Source organism: Salvia splendens, chromosome 20 (assembly GCF_004379255.2).
Source record: "Salvia splendens isolate huo1 chromosome 20, SspV2, whole genome shotgun sequence".
Taxonomy (NCBI): Eukaryota; Viridiplantae; Streptophyta; class Magnoliopsida; order Lamiales; family Lamiaceae; genus Salvia; species Salvia splendens.
The window spans coordinates 20,490,880-20,515,197 of NC_056051.1; the positions used below are offsets into that span (position 1 = coordinate 20,490,880).

The following is a 24,318-nucleotide window of genomic DNA, read 5'->3' on the forward strand; positions in this document are numbered from 1 at the left end:
GATTGTGGTGCACTGAGTATAATTAATTAATTAATTAATTAATTAATTAATTAATTAATTCCCCCACGTACGCCATTACCAGCCTTTTAATCCTAGCCAACTTTGCTAGAATTTTATATTACTTGCGTTTTGGTTGGTTTCTTAAAGTACTTCATCAACTTAGTTTATTATTCCTTTTCACATACCGCACTATAATCCAATTTCATTATTTGAACTATTATAATAATATAATCTTAACTACAAAATTGGTTTTAGTTCGGCCTATTAACTCAATAAAATTGTTTTGTTCCTTTTAGATAACTGTAAATATGCAAACTCTATTGTCTAAAAAATATTTTTGTACTTAGTTAACTCAAAATAATAAAATAAAAATGCAATGAAACGTTTGCGGATGATGAAAAATAAAATATGGGACATTTAATTATTACTCCATTTCAGATGAAAATAAAGTCAAATAGGAAAGGTTTTTTCTCTTATTTTTTGGAAAATTCATTCTTTTGTTCATTCGTTATATCGACTCATAAAGCCATGTTAATAGATTCATATTTTACGAAACCAAAAAAAACTCCACAGATCATAAATTGAACATAGAATTAAATAAAGCAAATCATAGTTACATAGCAAATAATCCCCCACGAAAATGATGCTACTACATTTTCACCCTTAGCATTTTCATTTTCATTTGCACAATTGATCTCAAAGCTAATGATGTATCGACAATGAATCTTATCAAGACCACCAGAGATAGCACGAACGCTAACTCCACGTTAGATCTAACAACGACAAGATAGCACGACACGAACGAAAAGACATCACGGAGATCTACAAGCACAACAAGAAGAAGGACAACACAAAACGCGACGAAAAGACATATAAAGACGAAACACGTAGCAAGAGCTACAACAAACGATATGAAAGAACAGTGAAGTAGCGTGACCATGATCAGATCGATACCGGGCATCATCGACAATTAAATTTTTGAGCTTTCTTGCAGAGAATGAACATAAAAATGAAAAAGTGAAAACCTAGTGATTTTTTTCTTGGTGAAGGAAAGAATGAAGTGAGTTCCACTTATTCCCATCCCATCAAGTCTCCTAACTAGAGAGAATGCAATCTTCTCCTAAGAAAAGGCCTAACTAGAAGAGAGGAAAGCACTTTTTCTTTCACAAAGATCAACACATAATACAGTTGCAATTGCACCATGAAAATTTAGAAGAAGGGCAAAAAAAAAGTTATAATTGGCTAATATTGGCAAAAATATGCTAAAACTCCAACCACTCTAGCTTTCATGGCAGCATGTTTCCCTCCCATGGATGCTAGTAATCATATAAATTCAGAAGCTGTACATGAATAATATCCAACCTCGGACCTGAGACTGGGAAAAGACGCTCAAACGAATCTGCTGGATGTCTAATCTCCATGACTCTGACAAGGATTCGTTGCACAAGCTCGTTTACTTGAGGCTGCAGATGGCACCAAACATCGCCTGCACCTCGGTTCCAGTACTTAAAGGAGAAACAAATGAAACTTAATACGTGATTTAGAAGAAGGGAAACGAACAAAAGAAATGGTTAGTTATTATCTCATCTTCTTACTTGAACCAAAATTGCAAAGCATCAGTCAAGTGGAGTGATGGTGCTCGAGATACTAGTAAACCAGTTATGAGGGTATGAATATGTGTGATGCCAAACCATGATTCCCGAAGTCTCCGCAGAGAAGCACTCCATTTGGCTCTCATCCTCCACGAGCTGCTCGATGAACGTGGTTGCCTGCAACGGAGTAGATATGTTAGCACGATGCACTGACAAAATTAGCATCTTTCAAATCTCAAATTTGTTGTGCTTTTTCCTCCTTTTCAGCATATTAAGTTCTACAGCGTAATTTAAAGTTTCCCTTTGCAGCTTAGTACTTAAAATTACAACATCCCTTAAGCATTCATATCGTGGCTCGTGGTTTCTGTTTCTAGAAGTAGCATAGTGTACAGTTATACGCAAACTCACTTGCTTGTCTTGCTTCACTGTCTCAATCTGCCTAATAGGTTCATTTGTAGGCCGGTGCCATCTCTTTGTATCCCAAATGACGGTGCTATTAAAGGCAAAACCTGACATCTCAGCGTGGAATCTCTGAGATCGTTTCTTCTTGTCATCAACGTGCCACCCTAACACTTGGGAGCTATTACAAATCGGACCATCCAGAAGAATTCCGTCTCTGCTTTGCACCAGCTTGGCCGTTGTCCATGTCCCAATCCGACTGCATCAATAAATTGTTGAGTATCATCACAACTGGGATAGGTTACTGATTCAAAAGCTCCATGCATCTAAGTAGCTCGAAGAGATGAGTAAGTTCGACGCTAAAATTGTTACCTCTTAGAAAATTCAAGCATGTAATACAGAACACATAATAAAAATGGTGGAGATGGAGCAGTACCTGATGTTTCTCATTTGGTCGAAGAGGGCAATAGAGTATATGTTATCATCGTCTGCAAAGTAAGCAATCCCATCAAGACGGTGTGTCTCTATGTGTGAGAGGGCCACATTCCTAAGGAGTGCACTTCTATCTGTTATCTCGGTTGCGTTCTTGATACTGCATACGAGATGTCTGTACATGACACCGGAGTTCCTCAGCAATTCAGCTGTCTCCATGGATTGAGAATTCATCTCAACAACTATCCAGAGAAGAGGGTGTCGGATCAGTCTCAACGTTTGTGCCAAGCGATCAAGAAAGTAGGCCTGAAGCGGCCTAGCATGTGTAGGAGTGATGATGATCAGAAGCTTATCAAACACCCCATCACGAGACAGATCCAACGACTTATTTAATAGTGAATAATCAGGAGGAGGATTAACTTTAACACTCGCCTTCTCTATCTCCAATGTAGAGTTCTTTTGCAAAGAAACTTTACCTACTATTGAAATCTCATTTTTTAACCCAAGCAACTCATCAGAATCAAAAGCTTCTTGCTTAGGCAAGGAATTCCCGGACATACTCATCGGTACAAATGGTGTGAGCCCAGCAAAGATACCAACAACAAAGCACAACAAGAAATGTAAATACGCCCTCCGCCAATTCTGCCCCTTCATCCTCGACCTATCAACATCCCTTGAAGATCGTTGTGAGAAAAGGCCAAGAACGAAGCTCTGTACTCTGTACAACGCATAGTCCAAGGATCCCAACGAGGAAGACAACAAACCCCCTTGTGGAGGGTAGTTCTGACTGTTGGAAGACGACTTGGACAAAGGCGACGCCACTTGACAAGCCTCACCATTGGTTAAACCTCCCGGTCGAGGGACGGGAGACAATGTTCTTCTGATTGAGGCCATCACAAATCCCTACTAGGAGATCTGATTTCCCCAACCCACACAGTTTCTATCAATTCCTAAACATGACATCCCGTTTTCTCGAATTTCGCCCTAACAAAGACCCCTCCAATCAGATAATATGCTAATCATACCAAATGCAGTTTCCCACCTTTGCAAACATGATTATCTGATATGCCGCTATATCAAAGTAGACAATCCTCTCTTCTCTTCCCCTTTATATCACTTGAAACAAAGATTTGATTTTTATGATTCTGCAACGCAACAGACTCCATTTTGAGACATCATAATCAATCTTCAAAGCCTGAACATACACTAAATTCCTCCACAAACAAATCCCATTAAAAAATTCAAATCACTATTATAATTAGTATTTTCCTTCCAATCACAGATGCAAGCTAGAACAATAAACGAACATCAACAGCTACAAAGCCAGCAAAAATTCCCATATCAATCCTACAAAAAACTAGTCTTGAAGCTTAGATAATGGAAAAAAACAAGGTTGTAGCAAGAATCAGTTACCTTGATTTCATCCCGAAATGATAGGAGACTTCAATTTTTGCATCATTTCAAGAGATGCAAAGAGAGTGGAAAAAAGAGGGGAATAAATGTGTATACAATTACAAACCAAATCCAATAGAAAGTGATAAATTCAAACAAAGAGGGCCCAGAATTATCCTATATTAAATTATTACAGCCTAGATCTACAACAAAAAAGCTCAATTCAACTTTATGTTGATTCAAGTCATAGAAAAGTTTTTAAGTAAAGGAAGAGGAATAAAGACAGACGGTATCTTTGCATATATGTTGATTGGTATCATTCTCAAGAACAACACATAGAGAGATGGAATTTAATGTGTATAATTATTATTCAAAAAGTATTGCATTAATTAAATTAGAGATACCATATTGTTGCATAATTACCTCACATGCTTTGAGAGTCTTCAAATTTTATTTAACAGCTTTTTAAATATTTTTAACAAATTTTAGGACATAGTGTTGTGCATTTATTATGCTATGTTGTGAAAAGGAAAATTCATCAAGGTATGGTAGTAGCTATTAATACGAATTTGTGTGTATGCAATGTGTGTTAATTGTTATTAATGTTTAATCCGTGCTTTCACTTCTAAATTCAAATGAACATTAAGTTTAATCAACCATTTTAATTATGACTAATTACTCTTGAAAACGAGATACTTTCCATTTATTTATAGTACATATTTATAGTGCTAATTCAAATATTTCATTATATATTGTAAAAAATTGTTCATTTAACTAATCGATGCTAAGAGGCCTTTTATAATACTAAGAGCATCCACAGTGGTGCGGATGTCCCGGGGGACATCCCAAAAATACCTCCTGCCATGTTATAAGGACTTCCCACTGCATTGTCACGTCATAAGGACTTCCCACTGCACAGTGGCGGACATCCCGACGGACTTCCCACAATAATAAAAATTCACAAATTCACCAAATTAAACAATTTACAGGAATTAAACAATTTACGTAATTAAAATTTCACCACGATTACGGAATAAAAATTTCATTAAATAAAAAAAAGAAAGGCACATTTCAACAAAAAAATATAAAATAATTGGGACGTCCGTGGGGTCAACGCAATGGCGGACGTCCGCAAGGTTGTCGCGACGGACGTCCCGGGAACGCCGCGGAACTCTGGTGTCCGCAGCGGAACTCCGGTGTCCACAACGGACGTCCGTATCCGCGTTACCGCTGCGCAATGGAAGACGTCCCGCGCGGAACTCCGGCACGCCGGTCGGACGTCCTCCGGGACGGGCGCCATTGTGGATGCTCTAATGTAGAAGGCCCAAAATACAGGCCCATATCTTTCATCTGTGGAGGGAGGGGAGAGAGGAAATCGTGTTGAAATATTTTACAAATTACACGTAAATGAAAAAATTAAGGCTATGTTATTTAAATTACCACATGTTATATTTAAAACTAAATATAACAAAATTAATCAAAAAATAATAGTAGTTCATTTGCATGATTAGGTCGAGTTATTCATCACAAATTTACTCATGTAAACTAAACGTTGAATTAAATCTCATTTTTATTGTTACTTTGTTATTCTCGCATACCTCAATTGGATTAATTCTGTATAGAAGTTATGAGCATTTTATAAAATTTGCACTACCTAGTCAAGAGATTGGTGGGATTTTGGCAGAAATTAATTTGGGATTTTCAAGATGTAAATGTCCACTGAGGTCAAATCTCTTTCCTATTAAGATTTAAATCTTACTTAAGTCTCTTCCAAACTATGAATATGTATGTTTAGACTTTAAAATAAGTATCCCATTATCTATTATGTTCCTCAAGGATCTATTCTAGCAATTTATTAGTATGATTTACTATTAATATGATCCATTAGGATCAATATATTATTCCTTCATATTTTCTCATGATCTATTTCTTCATCCGAAGAAACCTTGACAAGTCTCAAGTAAGGAATTAAAAAGAAGTCTCAAGTAAGGAATTCAAAAGAAATCAAGTAAAGTATAAACTTTTTCTTCCGAGTTTTAAGAAATGCAAAGGATTGTAGTGAAAAACGTTGGCAAATGAAACGTAAATAGAATGAGACCTGAATGTAGTGAAAAAAGTTGGTGAATGAAATGTGAACAGAATGAAAGCAACACTCTTATAGTCTTATGCATCAAAACACACTTCCTTTTCTCCTCAAATTCAACAACAAATCAACTAGTAGAAGTGTTAGAATACCTACAAACCCTAGCTTCCTTATAAACAAGCCCCCATTGGCAAAAATAGCCATCTCTAGGGCTACAATGCCTATCTTCCGAGCAAACACACAAACCTTCAAGTGCACAACCATCCCCTCTCCCACCCTCTCTCCCAAATAGTATCTCATCCGACCACTCACTCGAAAATATCCCCAAAGGGTCCAAACCCTTCCTAGCCTCCAAAAACCTACCAAAATTAGGATATTTCCTCCCAACCCTAAGAAACCCCACCTTCCTATTCTTACCCCAATGTGGCCTTGCCATGTACTTGAAGAAAGCCATCTGCTCCACCTCCTCCCACACATCCCCGTGCAGACGAGGAGTCCCCGCCTCGTCTGCACGGTAATAGTTAAAGTCAACCACCACGGAGTCCTTAGGTTGACCTAGGTATGCGTCCGACTTCTTCACGAAGCGCAATAGGAAGCCGTTGTAGATGTCGGCCCCGCAGAAGCTTGCAGGACCCGCGAGGTCGCGGAGCTTCTTGACGTCACGGACGAAGGCAGCGAAATGGGCGGCCGGGAAGATGGCGGTGGACTCGAAGAAGGAGAGGGCTTTGATCCGCGGATCCCACGCGCAGGAGGTGGTCTTGTCGGACTCGGGCGAGTAGAGGCACGAGCCGGAGGTCTGCATGCGGCGTTGGTGGCCGACGACGGGGTAGCCGGTGAAGAGTAGGTTGTTGTTTTTTAATCCGTTGGCGATTAGCTTTTTGTAGGCGACGAAGGAGGATGCGAGGATGCATTTGGCGTTTGTGTCTCTTGATTTTTCTGCGGCTTTTTCTGGATTTGTTGCAGAAATGATCAGAGGAGATTTCATCAGTTATTGGTGAAGGAGAAGAAGATGCACCAAGGAGATGAGATTAGGTGGTTTTTTTTATTCATTTATTTGAACTTATAAAGAAAATGAATAAATTGAGCATTGATTTAAACGAATTTTGTGTCAAATTAAAAGTATCAATAGCATCTTTTAATATATTATTGTTGAACTAAATTATAAAACAAACCAAGCAACGCTAAACCTGCATCAAATGATCATATAATGTGCTCACATAGCATATCTTATACTCCATAAATCATGTGTATATCTAAACATAATTATAATTTATAATTGATTGGGTTAATAGGCCATTCTAGCATTTTTCACATACCAAAACGAAATTATATGCCATGTGAAAAAATATGGAAATAATTAGCCAATTTTTACTATTATTAAGCCTTTGCAAAATCATATTATTTTGATATAACAATGTTATATACACTAATATAAATTTTAGTTCAACAATGGCACGCAAAATTTCCCATATAGAGGTATTAAAGTCATAAATAGGTATCATCTCTATATTTTTATTCACGTGACTACAATTTCATATTACTGTAAATATGTCATAGGGCACATTTAGTCTCTATTTAATTAATTTATGATATGATGCATTGATAATAAATAAGAGTGATGATAACATACCTGATGCTCGAACTGTTTTTGCGACTAGGGCAAAATTCGATTGGAATCCGATAAAATCATTAACTCCATCACCCGGTGTGCTCATGGGAACCCGGTCGTCGTAGCGATACACAGCCTCGTGTCGTGACGGGTACCACTGGATGTCTCCGAACTCGTATTTATTGGCGTGGTCCATGAATTCCTCTTCAATGCCATCATCGCTACTGAAATTGAACGTAATGCTTCGTTTGAAAGCCGGTTCCAATGAGAACGTTACCTATAAAATGGAGTAGTATTTTTCTGTGATTACATTGAAATAAACATAAGGGTAATATATTTTTTGAGTTTCTATATAAATTGTCTTTCTTGTTTACAAGTAATATATTCCAATATTTTTAGTAATTAACGTTACAAAACTTTTTTCTTTTATTTATAAGCACCTAATTAAAGTAAAGACTATAATAATGTGGTTTCGAATTTTTGTTGTAGTGTATTCAACTCTCATACGCGAATTGCCATTAATAACAAGCATTAGTATTAATTAGGATGATTACATTTCGAATAAGATAATTAAGTAGTACTATTAATTATGGTAATTAATTAAATTTTGTTGATGGCCATATACCAATTAGAAGAGAGAGGCGCTCTTCATATTGAGCTCTCAAATTTGACGAATTAATGTATTTTTTTTTTATTTTTAGTCAGATAGAGCTTTTCTAGTTGGTATATATGTGCTTCAAAAAATTCAACTAATTAAGTATAGTACTTGATTATCTATTTATCTTAATTACTACTCCAGCTATCATGCTGCCTAGCTAATGCACGTAATTATTGCCATTTAATGGCAACAACGCGCATATGAGCGCACGATTTTGGCATATTACAATACGGAAACTCAATAATGTGCAGTATAAAATAATTATTTCATTTGAATATGAAAAGTTGAAAACTAAATAATTTATAGTAACAGAACTATTTCATTTGACTATGAAGGTTAGCTTAATTGATATAGATAATTTTGCATTCATATAATAAGTTGGAGAATATTTTGGAGCACAACTTGAAATATCTTATGCTCTATTAACTATTTAGAGTTTCTTTATCATCTATCATCTGAAAACAGAAATTTTTATACTAAGAACTTTTTTTCTTTCTAAAGAAACGGGATCCATTTTCTATTAACAGATATTTTTTTATATTTTTTCTATTTTATCAATTTTTTATTAAAATTCGTATTTTTTCAAAAGTTTCTATTTTAAGAGTAAAAATGATTTTATATTCTTTTTCCTATATCTTTCTTAATTTTGTGAAAAACTCAATCAGTTTATATAATTTGAATATGTGATATTTCTCCTATCTATACCAAAAAGAGCAATCTTTTTGTTAAGAGTGAACTACGCAAATGGTCCCTGAATTATGCGTTTTGCACGTAAATGGTACCTAAACTTTAAAAATATCGAAGGTAGTCCCTGAACTAAGGTATAATCACATTTTTATACTTTTTCACTATTCATCACAATTTTGCACCAAAAATGTCCCCAAAGACATGAAAGACATTTTTGGACTTTCATATCTAGATACTAGATTTGATATTTTCTTTATATTTCTCTCTAGTACTAAATATGATATTTTCATACAGTTTGAGTACCTAAAATGATATTATTCTCTTCACGTTTTCAATCACTTTATGCCATATCTTCTTTCTCTAAAAATTTTAGGAAGTAAAAAATTAAAATAAAAAATAGTATGAAATTCTTAAATATATTAATTATAAATTAAATTATAAAAATTATTTGTAACAAAATTTCATTTTGATTGTGATTTGATTATTTTTTTTAATATTAAAAATTAATTTTTAATTAAACTAAATTCTTAATTTTCAATTACTTATAATATTTAATATTAAAAATATTATTGAACCAGAATCAAATTAAATTTAGCTAAAATTTATTTTGATAATTAAATTTATAATTTTAAATTTTATTCCATATTTAAGAATTTCATAGTATTTTTTATTTTAATTTTTATATTCTACAATTTTTAGAGAAAGAGAGAAATAAGATATGACATAAAGTGATTGAAAAAAGTGAAGTGAATAATATCATTTTAGATACTCAAACTATAAGAAAATATCATATTTAGTATTAGAGAGAAAGATAAACAAAATATCAAATTCAGTCCCTAGATATGAAAGTCTAAAAATGCCCTTCATGACTTGGGGCATTTTTGGTGCAAAATTGTGATGAATAGAGAAAAAGTATAAAAATGTGATTATATCTTAGTTCAAGAACTACCCATAATATTTTTAAAATTTAGGTATCATTTGCATGCAAAACGCATAATTCAGGGATCATTTGCGTAGTTTACTATTTTGTTAAAGATTGAAAATTTAGGATCACCTTAGAAATGACTCCAAGCAATCCCAGCGAGACTTTGGCCGCACTAAAAAGCGAATCTCCCTCTTTCAAATCCACCACCCTCGCGAAACCCTCCGCCTCCCCCGCCGCCACCACCATCCTAATCCCCACCACGTGGTCGTGCAGTGCGCCGCCGCGCCCCCTCCACGAGCTCCCGTGCGCGCCGGTGCTGATCGCGCCGCCGACGCTCACCCCCTCCCAGTACGGCGCCGCCGCCAGGCTCAGCCCCGCCTCCGCCGCCCGATCGATCACCGCCCTCAGCCCGGCGCCGGCGTCCGCCGTCACGGCTGAATTAGCCGGATCGACGGCGATGCTCGAGTTGTACCTCTCCGTGCTTATCAGGATTGTACCCCCGCACGCGAGCTTCGGAATCGTGTGCGAGAATTTGGAGACGGATTTCACCTTCAGCTTCCTCCTGCTGGCGTCGGCCACGGCGGAGAGGAGCTCCGATTCGGTGGTAGGGTAGAAGGCGGTGGTGACGTGGCATGGCTGGCGATCGCCCCAAACGCCGTAGGAGTTGGATAAGGTGCAGCCGGCCTGGTTGCATTGGACCGGGTTTTGAGGGGGCATGGCTCCGGTTAGGGCTGAACCGGACGTTAGGAGGATAATTAGGGCTTGGAAATAGAAATTGGGGATTGGCATTTTTTTGGTGGTTGGAAATCGGGGTGATTTGTTGAAGAGGTTTGTTTGTACAAATGAGGTTTTTTTTTATTTTTGCTTGCCATGGTTTGAAGGGAAGGTTTGGTAACTATATTTATTATGGTTTTGGTTGAATTGAAAGTTAAGAGCATGCACAGCGGTGGACGGACGGACATGCCAGCGGCACGGAAGACGTCGTCCGTCGCTGCGCTCGCGTCGCTGGCACGGCGCTGCTCGATGCATCCACCACTTTTTTATTTTTTTATCCCCCAAAAATACACATTTTCATCTATAAATACCCACTTTCACACCCAAAAATTCACACCATATTATCTCATTTCCATTCTCATCTACATTCTCTCATCTCCACTCTCAATCTTTCTTCCACACATACAACATAACAATGTCCGGCCACGGCAATAACCCCCCGGACTCCCACGGTTGGAACCCCGAGTGGTTCTGTTCACAACCGTTTCCGAGTCTGGAAACGGAATATTCGGCCTCTCCTCAAACCCAAAGTTCGGGCGTTCCGGGTGGCTACCGACCATACCCAATCGACGACCAAGATGCCCCCGAAGGGCGATACGGGTGGACACCCGAGCCTAGGGTCGACCGCCCCCTCCCAAACTCCGACTCCTCCTACTCGCGGTGTCCGCACACCGTACTCGCCGGCGGAGATGAAGCAATTGTTCAAGGCATATTTGTCAATCTCTGAAAATCCGGAGGTTGGCACGAACCAATCCGGCGATCACTTTTGGTGGCGCATCTGTCGCCGATGCAATGAAAACCGGCCGGAGGGAACAATCGAGCGCAACGAGAGTATGGTGCGCAACGCCATCTACCGAGCCAACGATGAAATTAACAAGTTCCAGGGGTATTACCTCCAGGAAGAGCGGTCGGCGGGGAGCGGCCGGAGCGAGGTCGACATTATCAATTCCGCTATGTCGACCTACCAATCCATGAACTAAGGCTGGCAAATTGTGCGGATTGGGTCGTTATCGGGTCAACCTGATAATGACCCAACCCAATAAGGCCTAACCTGAACCCGACCTCTTAAGGAAACTGTAAATCCGAACACGAACCCGACCTGCTACCTTCAAATCCGAACACGACCCGCACCCGACACGAACCCGTTATCGACACGATATAATATGGGTTGACACGACACGATAACAACCCGAACCTGATATTACACGATTAAAACCTAATATTACACGATTAAACCTTATTTTTTAACCTAATTTACACAATTAAAATTCGCTTTATACTATTTAAACCTAATTTATAAGAAATTAAAAAATTAAAGATATATATATTTTTAAAATAATAATATTATTTCTTAATGGGTTACCCGTATCCGACCCGAACCCAACCCGAAATTATCGGGTTCTTAATGGGTCAACCCGATAAGGACACAGATCCAATAAGACTAGACCCCAACCTAATAATTTCGTACGGATTCGTGTCAGATTATCGTGTCGTGTCATGTCGAAAATTGTCAGCCCTACCCTGAACTATAAGGAGTTCAAGTACCTCAACATTTGGCAGGAGACGCGGTCGCATCCGAAGTATAGGGGAGGCGTAACATCCTCCTCTAGCGGCTCCTCCAAATGGTCAAGGTCGGTATCCCTATCCGACTCCGGCTCCGAAGACGTGGTTAGCCAACTCGCCGGAGCTAACTTGGGTGGCCCCGACGCCGGCCCGAGCGGTTCCCAACGCCGACCGCAAGGAAGGAAGAAGGCGGCGGCCAACCGCTGTCGCGCCGCGACTCCATTCGGCGATGCTCCCGACCCCGCTCCCTTTCCCGTTCCCTATGCGTCACCTCCACCCCCCACCAACTCGTTGTGGACCCTTTTGGCCCAACTCAATATGGCCGATAGGTCAACTATTACCCCATCGCAACTTCGATCGCACGAGGCCATGATATTGGGCCTCCAAAAATAATTGGGGGTAGTGCCGCCGGATGAGTAGTCTTCCACGGGGATATTTCTAGCTTTAATTAAGTAAATTTTAATTTTTAGTATTTTAATTATGTAATTTTTAATTTTTAGGATTTTAATTATGTAATTTTTATTTTTTAGGATTTTAATTATGTTTTTTTTATTTTATTTGTAATTTGTAATATTATTTCAATTTTTTTAATAAATTTTAATGTGATGGAAATGTTTTTATTTAAAATGAATTGTGATCGTCCTTGCGGAAGAGCACAGCTGTGGGTGTTGTGCTCTTACCTAGGAGCATGCAGGAATAGTGGCGCCGCGCCCACAACCGTGCTCATTGGCAAGAGCACGGTTGTGGGTGCTCTAAGTAAATCGTCTATCTATTTAAATTGCAACATTGAAGTGTGTAAATAAAATTAGGTAACTATATTTATAATGGTTTTGGTTGAATTGAAAGTTAAGTAAGTCGTCTATCTATTTAAATTGCAACATTGAAGTGTGTAAAGAAAATTAGGTAACTATATTTATAATGGTTTTGGTTTAATTGAAAGTTAAGTAAGCCGTCTATCTATTTAAATTGCAACATTGAAGTGTGTAAAGAAAAATATTTCCTCATCAGTGTCCACTCAAGATGTCCATATTTTTATTGGCATGAAATTTTAGAAGGAGATGTTAGATAAAATTAGTAGAGAAAAAAAAATAGTAATAATTGATTATTTTAATAAGAAGAGAAAGATTTATTTGCATATATAGAAAATGGATATCTTAAGTGAGAAAAAAGAAAAATTGAATATCTTAAGTGGAACGGAGAGGATATTGTTTTATTGCATTTTACATGTGATATATAGATGCCCACAAGAATAATAGATTTTTTTCACAAGAATAATAGACTTATGTAAGGATTTGATTCGAAGTAAACATATTTAGATCCTTACTTTTTTCATTTAACGTTTTTTAATTCTTTTTTTTTCTTTTTAATTTCTAATCATATTGATTCATGACTAAACAAAAAAATTACTGAAATTTAATTCAAATGGTGAAGGAATAATGAAAAAATACATATTAAAATTAATACTATAAATTTTGTAAAAACAAACCTCACCTATAATGGACCTATTACAATATATCCATATGTGTGCATGATTTGTGTACAAATACATCCATGTGTGAATTACATATTTGTGACTGCCAATCACTTAATGTTGATTAGAAGTGACTTGTAACTGTTTTTCTGCATTAATGGTGAAAATCATAATACACATTACCCATGTATTTTTATTCCTAACAATTTAGTCTTAAGAAAAAAAATTGAAACCATTCCTTAATGATCTCAACTCTCAAGTCTAGGAATACTAAATCTTTCGTCAGAGGTCAAAATGATTAAATATAAAGGCAAGTCAAATGTCATTTCCTTGGAATATATATTCGATGATCATATAGCATGGGTGCCGTTTCCTATGATGCGTACAACATTGATTATTTGCTATAAGTTTATTATTTTTGTGGTGATTCATTATGTATTTCTAAAATTAATTTTGGTATTGATGTATAGATGATAGGTCTAATAGTTCATTTTATTCTCTACTTAATTATGTATAGTTTGCATCGTAATAAATCGAGTTGTTTTTTTCCCATGATCTAAATCACAATATAATATAGTAAAAAATTTACCCAATAGTATTTTAATTTTAGTCAATTTTACGCGCTACATTTTTTTATTTATATAACACAATTTATTAATTAATTGTTAACAATTTTATGTTGTTTATAATTTTTACATATATTATCTATATTTAATAATTCAAAATAATTTAATAAGAAAAAATAAATTATTGATAATATTTCTGTCATTTAAGTATGAAAGAAAATAAAATAAGACAATTCAATTATAAAAATAATTTAAATAAGTAGGATTATGAAAGTATTTAATAGTGTAATCATGATTATTATAGTGATACATATTTATAATTATAATAGATTTTTTAAATTTGTAGAGTATTTTGAATTTAGTAAAATAAATTTATCTGTAAATATTTTAATTGTATTTATTATTTATAATTATATAATTTTTATATGTAGTTTTAATTGATCACACTATTTATTGGGGGTATGCTATATTGCTAACTATTATGTATTGACATTTTAATGTTATCGTGTTGACATTTTTAATACACTACATTGATGAATTAACAGAGTTAGCAATTTAAATAGTTAACAATTGATCGCACTATTATTTATTGTATATTACATTGTTGTTATATGTAGTTGTTAATTGTCCGTCTAAGGTACTCTTTTCATGGATATGTCTCAAACCCATACCTATGAACACTAGAATGCGTATGTCATTAATTCGAATTTTAATATTATAGTTAACCTTGTATACTACTCTCTTACGTGCAACAAAATAGACTAGTTTTGCTATTTTGGACCATCCATCAAAATTAGATTAATTTTAAAAATGGAAAGTTTTTAACTAATACTCTCTCCATTCCATATAGACGGGTGGAGCTTAAGCCCTTATCCAATAGTTTTTTTTTTCTAATTTGTAATTTTTTTGAATTTTTTGAAAACCATGTACTTAGCCCTTACAAAACCAGGATTTCTGAAGACTAAATCATTGGACTGAATTTGAAATTCTGAAATAGTTGAAGAAAAGCAACAACAGTGATAAGTGATAGTGGTTTGAGGAAGAAGAAGACAATTAAATATTAAATAATCTATAATCCAATTGAATTCTTCTTTAATTTTAAAATTTTCCTGGACTATAATTATGCAAATACTCTATAATTTATTATTAAGCTTATCCATGGTTGACTTTGCTTGGTATAATTTTAGTTTTCTTGTTTGTTTTTCAATTTAATTATACGTAAGTTTGTATGTTTAAAATTATTCATATTTACTTTATTACTTTATTAGGTGAAATTAATAATAAGAAAATTTAAATTATAAGAACTTTTTATTTACTGAAATTATTGATTTGCATTTGAGCTGTTTAGATGATTGATACCTAACAAATTCGGAGTGTTAGTTGTAATTTAATAGAGAGAATATTTTTTTAGTCCGCGAACTTTGCTAAATATTATTTTTGGTCTGTAAATTTTGAAAATATCTTTTGAGTTCCATCATGACTCAGTATCATTTAAGCTACCTTTTCACTATATCAATTTTTTTGAGGATAAAAATACCTCCAAGACCAGTGGCGGACGTAGGATTTTGCGGATGGGGGTCCAATATATTGGTAACAATTGTAGTCTTGTAGTGTATTTTTTTATGTCGTCATAGCTGAAAGTTGCGACAAAAATACGCATAAGATAAGTAATGAGATAGAAATAATTAAATAATATGAAAATTCAAGGATGCGCATAAGATTTCGCAATTGGGTATAGAAATAATTAAATGATATGAAAATTCGAGATATGTATATATTTAGTATTATTAATTATAAATAAAATTTGAAATAAGTTAAGTGATAACATCAAAATTTTGGTGTATAATAGTTATAGAAAAATGAAAGATATCCCAAAAAATTGCAAAGGAAATGAAATTATTAATTATGAATAAATTTTAAAGTAAGTTAATTAAAATGTTTTTATGAATAACCACTTGCGCAATTGAGCAGATACGTGATTGGAATTAATATAGTTAAGTTTATTTGGAATTGTTGGGGGTTCCATGGGTTCCCCAAGACCCTTAATAGGTCTGCCACTGCCCAAGACCATGAAGGATAGGGTGGGTATCATTTACAGTATAGCCCCTACTAACCAAATTTTATGCGTCCACCCTTAATAGTAGAGTAATTTCATTTTTTAGTAAAAGTGAATACATTTATTCTCACTTACTTTTTCCTCTCTCTTACTTTCTTTTCTCTAGTTTTTCTTTTCTCATACTTTATTATCTTTTTATTTAATACATTGCACATTTTTTTATTAATCAGAAAGAAATGTCTTCGCTACAATGGATGAGAGGGAGTATTAATTTTAGACCTCACTCTCTCTTACTCCCTCCGTCCCGCACTACTCGCACGTATTTCCTTTTTGGGCGTCCCAAGTTACTTGCACTCTTTCCATTTTTAGTAAAAATTTTCACCTACAGCCGTCATTTTTGACTTTCCTATACACTCAATCCTTAATCTCCGTGCCGAAAAGGAAATGAGCGAGTAGCTCGGGACGGAGGGAGTACTTTATAATTTGTCTATTTTTTTTTGTATGGGGAATAGAGTATTTATTATGAGATCCAATTGGCAGGTGGGTGGGGCCTTCTATATTTATTTTGCTTGGACAACTGGAGATGGTGCCATGACATTAGAATTGTGTCCGAAAGTGGCAGTGGAGAGTGGACCATGTGCATATATATAATGAACTATAGTATTTGTGTTTATGCTACGAATATAAATAAATAAAAATTGACATAAAATAAACATTCCTAGAAAAACTTCGGTAGTGTAAGGGCACCCGAAACCTATTTTCTGTCAAGCATTTAAATCTCAAGAATTTAGTAGCCCAAGTGTTTATCTCTATTTTCTACATCCCTATTTATATACATGTAAAGCACACAAAATTAATCTTAAACAATTAATACTATACAATTCCGATTTTAAATATGAAATTATAAAAATATTAATAGTATGTCATTAAAAAAATTAAAATAACATAATTAGAGAAAAACTAAATCACATAATTAAAAAATTACATTATAAAAAATGAAGTCATAGGATCCATGTAATTGAGCCCTTATGGTAATAAACAAACTTCTTGTGTGTCCTTGATCTTCTTCTCGTTGAGACCGGACAAATCTCTAGTCATTGTCATGTAGTACAAAGCTAGGAAGCCAATGTCAATGGATTGTTTCATTTCCGCGCGCATTCATTACTCCTATATTTTCGGCCGGGGAAGTTGAAGATGTAGTCACCACCTTGCCCTTCCCCTTAATTGTGCTTCACTGTCTTCTGCCCGATTGGACGGCTTCTACTTGGCGTTTGGCTCACCAACACGTCCTCGGGGGCATCTTCGAAAGTGCTATTCAATCTCGTCAATCAAACAGAATTTAGTAAAGATGAGATCATACTGTCACTTCGAAGATTATCATGCGACAGAAAGTTTTATGTGAAATTAATGGTATTTAACCACTCTGTAAGACTGTAACTGCTGATCTCCCAAAATTATCATACTGTCATCATTATATTTAGATTGGACTGAATGTATTAGTAGTAGTATTTAGAAGCACCAGTTGCTGAAGTAGCACATTCATATTGGAAACAAAGATTTCATGAAAGAAAGGAACATGTTGAGAGTCCAAATGCACATATAAATTTGTAGTAGTAGTATTTTATTTCATTCATTTATCGTCCAGTTCACATTTGGAAGTTGAGTTTTGTATATGAAACTAACAAAAAAAAAAACAGATACTGTGAGTACTAAATACAAACCAAAACGAATTCGAAGCAAGAGGTCTACTAATAACAACATATATATAATTTTATGTGCGGGCTACAAGTTATAATCAGCATTCTAACTCGTTCTTCCTGCAAGCCATTCTTTGTCTTTTCCTGCCATCGACATTCCCTAACCGCGACCTTTCTTTCAAACCATTCCTCTTCTTCCTAGGCCTCAAATCTTTTGCGCTTATGGTGAACTCATTTCCTACTTGAGGAAAGCTGAAGTCTGCAGGATTCCTGTTGAGAGTGCACTCACCAAAGGCTTCATTACTTCTTGCTGTCCGTCTCTCAAGCTCATCCGGTCCATCCAAGAGAGTGGTTTTTGAGTTTCTGACCACTTTAGGTACTAAAGAAAATAACACAATCAAGATAAATATTGTCAAGATAAAAATGAAGAAGTATTGCAGTAGTGAAGGGTCTTATCTTATCTTACTTACCTCTTAAATTAGGTGAAGATGTGAAAGAGCTTTCGCCAGAGGAATAAACACCATATCTTAACAAAGAACTGCCATTTTGAGGAAAGTACGGCCCGCGAAGGAAGCTGTGGTTCTCCTTTCCATTTAGACGCGGGTGGTGCTTGCAGGAAGACAAGGGCTTATTAACAGGACCTACTTTGTAAGAAGGGCCCGATTTAACTCTCTGATCCATCAAGGATAACAACTGCATTGCTGGAATTGTATCGTTCTGGTAAGGATCTGATGATCCTATAATTCTCCCCTCTTTGAGCTCAGCCACATCAGGTACAGCTGTCTTTCCCTTGCCGTCGACAGTCCTTCCTCTGTGACACTCGTCTAAGAATGAATGTCGACTCGGCTGAATGGGGGGATTGCTGAGACGAAAAGGTACATTATCCATGGCACGGGAATACAGCATATCTTCCAATGAAATAGACTTTGGTCCAGCCATTATAGAAGCTGATGTGGGATACTCCGGTTTCCTCAGTTGGCTTGGAGTAGATGAACTCGAGAGTCTAAAGTGACTTTTCTCTGGTTTGCTCATATCCATCCAGTATTTATTTGGTTGGACACCCATGTTTACATTTGCCACTTTTAAACCATTTATTCTGCTGGGAAGAGGAAAACGGACCGTGCCATCCACAGCAACTGCAGAAGAATATCCTTTCGTTGTATCATTGATTCCCAGCAGATGTCTCCTCGAATATTCAAGTTCTCTTTCATGTTGGTTTCTGGCCAACAGTTCAACTATTTCTATTGGTATGTCATCTGATGGTCCAAGTTCTGCGTTGTTATCCTTGTTTCTCGGCTCAGATATTCGCTTGCCTTGTCTAACAGTCTCATAACTGCAGGAGACAGGGGCATCCTAGAGAAAAAAGTAGCAGAGGAGAAATAAGGCACACCAAAAGAAAACAGATTTTAAACACAAAATCTTCATTTGTACAATTTTGATCATGAATTGGCATGCTACTTAAGGGAATTAACACCATTGATGATTAATAAAGACAAGAAATCTAAAGATAATGAATACGAAACTTCATCTTTTTAGGTACCAAATTTTTTTGCAGGGGAAAACGCCTCTCCTCGTAAAGAATAGTGGATTGTTGCTCTTCTTCCATAGCATCCTTCTCTGGAAATTTTAAATTGAGATCAGGAATGAACCTATGTTCCCTGACACTACCTACAGCATCCATAGAACTATTGAGTGAAAGGCCGAATGCCATGGTTCCTCCGATATTGCAATTTCTAAAGATTCTTTTTCTGGGAGGCAATAAAGTGTCATCATCTGTTCCAACTTCCGGTGTCTTAGCCATGGAAGGAGCACCTCCCAGATTTGTCTCCACAGGAACCACTTGTTCCTGTAAATTTGCAGAGGAAACGTTGTTTGGCTCTCCCATTTGGGCCATTTCATCCTCTCTACGGATGTGCCTCATCTTTTTGTTCGCATCAATAGCTTTAACCTTTTTGGGCTGGACCTGCTGAGTCCTTGGAAAATCCAATCTCATAGAATCAACCACTTTAGTTACGGTATCAGTAATTTCGACTCGCCTAGAACTTTTTTCCGCATCAAGCACAGGGCCCTTAGTTCTCTTAGCGAAATCCCTTGGAAAGGTTGCTGCTAGAGGCTCTCTGTCTTCTTCAAGAACGATCTTTCTTTTCCTCCCAGGACATTGAGCAGCTTCTGCAACACCAGCAGGGATGGCTACCTGAAGCTGAGGAACTAAAACTGCTTCCATCTTAGTAGATGCAATCTGCACTCCACCTGATGAGGCAGATCTTGTCCTTGGAATACTGCTAGTTTGATTCCTTTTTTCCACCAATATATCAGCCAAAGATCGTAGCTTCGGCTTTCTCTTATGTGGCAGTACACTGAAAGTACCATCGCTTCCCGATGATGTGTTATCTGGCTCTTCAACTGCGCATGAAGAGTGGTCAGCAAGACATACCATATCTGCACCATTAGATACAAAATGATCTTATCGTTGCTAGAAAAATAAACAGTGAGCAGTTTCAGATACATTATTATCATTGTTTTCCCCTTCTGCAGTTTTAACCAATATTGTAAGGGTATAACAAATACAACAAAAAATTCTCAACACAATGTTGTTAACCATATCTATGGATCTACCGATGCACAATTCAAAAATTTTGCACAAGAAACCAATTTATCTACTCCTGTCACAAATACATGGTTTACCCATAGCGATTTACCATATTTATGCATCTCTATGACTCTATAGTTCCCAAACTATACACAAAGCACACCCTTTTAACAAATTTTCCTTGAATTTCACTTAGTCTCCCTTTACCTGTGTTGTCTCTCCTGAGTATGGAGAAGCCATCCTTTGCTCCAACATTCTCACAAGAACTTGTACTGGGATCACTTTTGGTCGCCACTTCTTTTGTTGTTCTCTTCATTTCAACATTTGGAATGCAGCTTGAACACTGCCACCATCGAAATTCAGGAACAAATAGAGGAGGCAAATTATTCACTGGATCAATGTCTTTGCCTTGAGAAGCAAACGGAAAACATGTCTTCCAATCTTTTTTTCTCATCCCAGCAACAAAACCACTGCATTAACATTGGAGAAATGAATATATATGTTGTAATAAAATGAATCAGCACGCATAAGAAATGTATATCATTTCTATCAGACCTCTAGTTTTTTGTATCATCGTCCAATATTCTATCAGATCACACCTTAACTATAACGAAAAAGGAATAAAGCAATATCTAAAGAAGAAGATGGAAAGTAAGAAAATTACTACTGCTAAAACATTGACATTTGGTTTTTCTAAATACTATACCCGGTATTCATACATAAAAAGATCGGTTGTTGTGCAAACTGGATCAAATATATATCACTTCCTGATTGAAACATCCATAAAGGAAAACATGCTTCTATACAACAAATTTTGAGCCATTACACTTCACATAGTTGGAAGCACTCAATATCCCACGCGATTCTACCTAGATGATACATCTCTAGGGCCCGTCGCACCTACAATATGCACTGTGCAGAAAACGATATCAAATTAATTAGCTTGTACTCACCGTATAGAAAAATGCTCATGTTCTGGTGGCTCAATCGCTTCCATGGAACTACTAATGTCAATAGCTATTGAGCTAATCTGAACAAATGATCCTACTTTCGATGTAGAATCTGCAAAACCACTGTTTCCTGGACTTTCTCCCAATACAACAATATCCATTTCAATAACATAAACCTAAGAAGCGGTTAATAAATGAAGTTATTAGTACACAGTCGCAACAATTAGTGCATAAAATCATGGTATGAAATTCCTATAACCTAAGAGTTTAAAGATAAAGATACAAGCAGTTACAGTCATTAACAGAATAAACTAATAGACAAGCAATTAGCAAAAGTGAAAGAAGCATATCCATCAATTGCAAAGTGTGAATTTATGAGTCTTGCTTTTACTACACAACAGTTGAAACCCTAATTAAGAATCCCAGCAAAGGACAAGCTTTATCCCATAAAAAACATACAGATGACATCATGCGATAGAGATAAACGAACCAAAAAGAAAGCAAAATGAGACAGCCCATAAAAGAACAGTTTCAATTTTAGGGTTTTCCTGTTGGAGAAATTCAACTTTCAACTTTGAATGAGATCGAGAAATTCAACTAGGACCAACAATTAACTCAAAAACCCGTACAGCTCAGCAATCACAACTGTGGAGAAACGGAAATGTGGATCATGATTTTATGTGTTAATTTGCTTAGCTAAAATTAGGGTTTATTGAGTCATAAAAGCTGCGATTATTGACTTATTTCGTTACACCAACTTCACCAATGACAAAAACAGTAAAGAATAAGCAATAAAAAAAGTGCTCAAAATGATGAGAACGTGATAAGAAATAACACACCAAAAAAAAGGACAACAAAAATAAATAGATAAACAAACAAAGGTAAATTTTGAAATCCACTGATAAATAGATACGGATTTATCAGGTAAAAAATCAGCTAAAACCTAGTAAATTTTCAATAGGCGAATAATAAAAAAGAAAAAAACAATAAATCAGAAAAAATAAAAACGTAAATGATACTGGAAGAAGAAGAAGAAGAAAAGAAAATATGCACCTTTTTCTCGGATCGCGAAATCAGATGGAAAAATCCGAGAAGAGAGAAATTTCTCCAGAAATCACTCCGAAACAATCGGATTCCAGCATAAGCTTCTCTCCAAATTAGAACAATCTCCACCGTTTCCTCGAAGCGATTCCACAGCTGCGCCGGAGAAATTGGCGCCGGAAACCGCCGCGTGCCCTAGCGTATTAGGTCTGAAATCCGAAATAGAAAGAGAGGAGAAATGTTTTAGAGAGAGAAACATGAAAATGAAGAGAGAGGAGCTGAGTTTCTTTTTTCTCTTTAGGTACAGATTTTTTGGCGTCTATACATACAAACCCATGTGTTTGTATACAGAGAGAGCTCCAACCAATGAAAGAGCGCCAGCGCGACATTGAGGTGCGATGTTTATCACTACCCACGATGAAACCCTAGTCAAACGAGAGTCCAGCCGTGACGCACACGCGCAGATCCGCGAGGTAGGTGAACGGTCGCTGTCTTGTCAAAACATGGTCCACGCACTTAATTCGCATCTCATTTGTGCGTGCCTTCACGGAAGGAGAGTGAAAGTGGGCTGGGATTTGGGATGCGAGGAAAAAGAGAACCCTAAATTTTGTGGTAATTAAGAAGGAAGGTATCAAAAAAAAAGAAAAAGAAATAAAAATAAAAATTTTTGGATTAATCATGTTCTTTATAAATATGTAGGTAGGTGGGGATAAATTGTGCTAGGGTTTCATTTTCTCTTTTTAAGCTGTATTTGCCATTTTATTAAATTAGTAAAGTTTTGTTGTTGCATGGCATAGAAGTCATGTGAAAATCTCACCTTTGAATTTGCATTTTATGTGTTCAATTATTGTAAAATAATAAATTAAAAGTATATACTCCCTCAGTTTTCTTCCGTGAAAATATGTCTTATTTTATATATCTAGGATTTAAAATATCATCTACGGAGTACTTTTTTTTCCATTTTGGCTAACTTAACCTCACTTCAACCAAATAATCACAATTGCATTCTATTATTAAATAAATATATAAAAGTTGGACGCGCATTCCATTAATTATTTCTTCGTTTATTTTTATAAAGTAAATAATATTTAAAATCTGTGTCGAATCAAAATGGGACTATAAACGGCGGATGAAGAGAGTAAAATGGTGTTAAATATGTATGTATATAATGCAACGTTTTATTGAATATCAATAGTGTTTTGCACTGTCAAGACAGATATAGTGACAGAATGATATCTAACCCACATGTATTATGTTGATTTCTATAGATTGAACTTTAATTCTCGATATTCACTTTTACTAAGTAATTAATGTTCAAAACCTAAAAAGTAAGAATATCATGCCGTTTTCAAGTAATTTTAATTATAAGGCACATAGTGACTCTAATCAAATACGATAGGACACTTCGTTTTCGGTACTATATATTGAAATATAGGTAGGTTTCTTTCATAATAGTAAATTAATTGAGACCATATAATGTAGTACTTATAAATATTTTATAAAAGATGAACTGACACGAAGTCTTGATTATTGTTGACAGTTTGAAATAATTAAGGATTATATGGTTACTTTAAATATGTGTCATAGGTTGTCACATACATGAAAATAAAAATTAAATTTTGTAATAAAAATGAAAGAATTGGTTCTTATGATATGTCTCAATCACGACCAAATGTCAAGAAAAAACCCTACCTCATGTCTGTACCCAAGCGAGCCACAATTATTTATCTGAGCAAAAACAGAAAGAATTATTTTCAGTATTATTTGGTACTCCTATATTGCATATGCATATATACTTAAATAATGTATCATCTTTAAGCAATTCTCGAAATA

General features: G+C 35.8%; 3 protein-coding genes across 5 annotated transcripts; all 3 read right to left on the reverse strand.

Annotated features, from left to right (window-relative positions):
- Positions 1-1,137: 1,137 nt before the first annotated feature.
- Positions 1,138-4,125, reverse strand: LOC121782098 (probable beta-1,4-xylosyltransferase IRX9H). Its single transcript, XM_042179809.1, has 5 exons — positions 3,837-4,125; positions 2,428-3,568; positions 2,001-2,250; positions 1,596-1,769; positions 1,138-1,505 (listed from the first exon to the last, which is right to left on the reverse strand). Exons 2-4 carry the CDS (start codon positions 3,315-3,317, stop codon positions 1,617-1,619), a joined length of 1,293 nt encoding a protein of 430 aa, XP_042035743.1. The 5' UTR covers positions 3,318-3,568; positions 3,837-4,125; the 3' UTR covers positions 1,138-1,505; positions 1,596-1,616.
- A 1,822-nt stretch (positions 4,126-5,947) lies between these two features.
- Positions 5,948-10,635, reverse strand: LOC121782090 (L-gulonolactone oxidase 3-like). The gene is made up of 3 exons (XM_042179799.1): positions 9,907-10,635; positions 7,529-7,784; positions 5,948-6,846 (listed from the first exon to the last, which is right to left on the reverse strand). Exons 1-3 carry the CDS (start codon positions 10,564-10,566, stop codon positions 6,026-6,028), a joined length of 1,737 nt encoding a protein of 578 aa, XP_042035733.1. The 5' UTR covers positions 10,567-10,635; the 3' UTR covers positions 5,948-6,025.
- Positions 10,636-17,799: 7,164 nt separating this feature from the next.
- Positions 17,800-22,780, reverse strand: LOC121782083. 3 transcript variants are annotated; one of them, XM_042179791.1, is made up of 6 exons: positions 22,498-22,780; positions 21,448-21,574; positions 20,702-20,964; positions 19,445-20,343; positions 18,375-19,257; positions 17,800-18,283 (listed from the first exon to the last, which is right to left on the reverse strand). In XM_042179791.1, exons 2-6 carry the CDS (start codon positions 21,489-21,491, stop codon positions 18,003-18,005), a joined length of 2,370 nt encoding a protein of 789 aa, XP_042035725.1. In that variant the 5' UTR covers positions 21,492-21,574; positions 22,498-22,780; the 3' UTR covers positions 17,800-18,002. The 3 variants fall into 3 exon arrangements, with proteins under 3 accessions (XP_042035725.1, XP_042035724.1, XP_042035723.1); XM_042179790.1 differs by having other exon boundaries at positions 19,445-20,307; positions 21,448-21,620; XM_042179789.1 differs by having other exon boundaries at positions 21,448-21,620.
- Positions 22,781-24,318: the final 1,538 nt, after the last annotated feature.

Bases quoted from the DNA above. Each gene is read 5' to 3' on its own strand.
- LOC121782098 (XM_042179809.1), bottom strand. From the start codon at position 3,317: ATGGCCTCAATCAGAAGAACATTGTCTCCCGTCCCTCGACCGGGAGGT. The intron at 2,251-2,427 runs GTACTGCTCCAT...TTATTGATGCAG, and splicing joins GACCAAATGAGAAACATCAG to TCGGATTGGGACATGGACAA. The intron at 1,770-2,000 runs GTGAGTTTGCGT...ACTCCGTTGCAG, and splicing joins CAGTGAAGCAAGACAAGCAA to GCAACCACGTTCATCGAGCA.
- LOC121782090 (XM_042179799.1), bottom strand. From the start codon at position 10,566: ATGCCAATCCCCAATTTCTATTTCCAAGCCCTAATTATCCTCCTAACG. The intron at 7,785-9,906 runs GTGATCCTAAAT...TCCATTTTATAG, and splicing joins TGCTTGGAGTCATTTCTAAG to GTAACGTTCTCATTGGAACC. The intron at 6,847-7,528 runs GTATGTTATCAT...CAACAAATCCAG, and splicing joins AAAAACAGTTCGAGCATCAG to AAAAAGCCGCAGAAAAATCA.
- LOC121782083 (XM_042179789.1), bottom strand. From the start codon at position 21,605: ATGGATATTGTTGTATTGGGAGAAAGTCCAGGAAACAGTGGTTTTGCA. The intron at 20,965-21,447 runs GTGAGTACAAGC...ATGTTAATGCAG, and splicing joins CATGAGCATTTTTCTATACG to TGGTTTTGTTGCTGGGATGA. The intron at 20,344-20,701 runs GTAAAGGGAGAC...CTAATGGTGCAG, and splicing joins ACTCAGGAGAGACAACACAG to ATATGGTATGTCTTGCTGAC.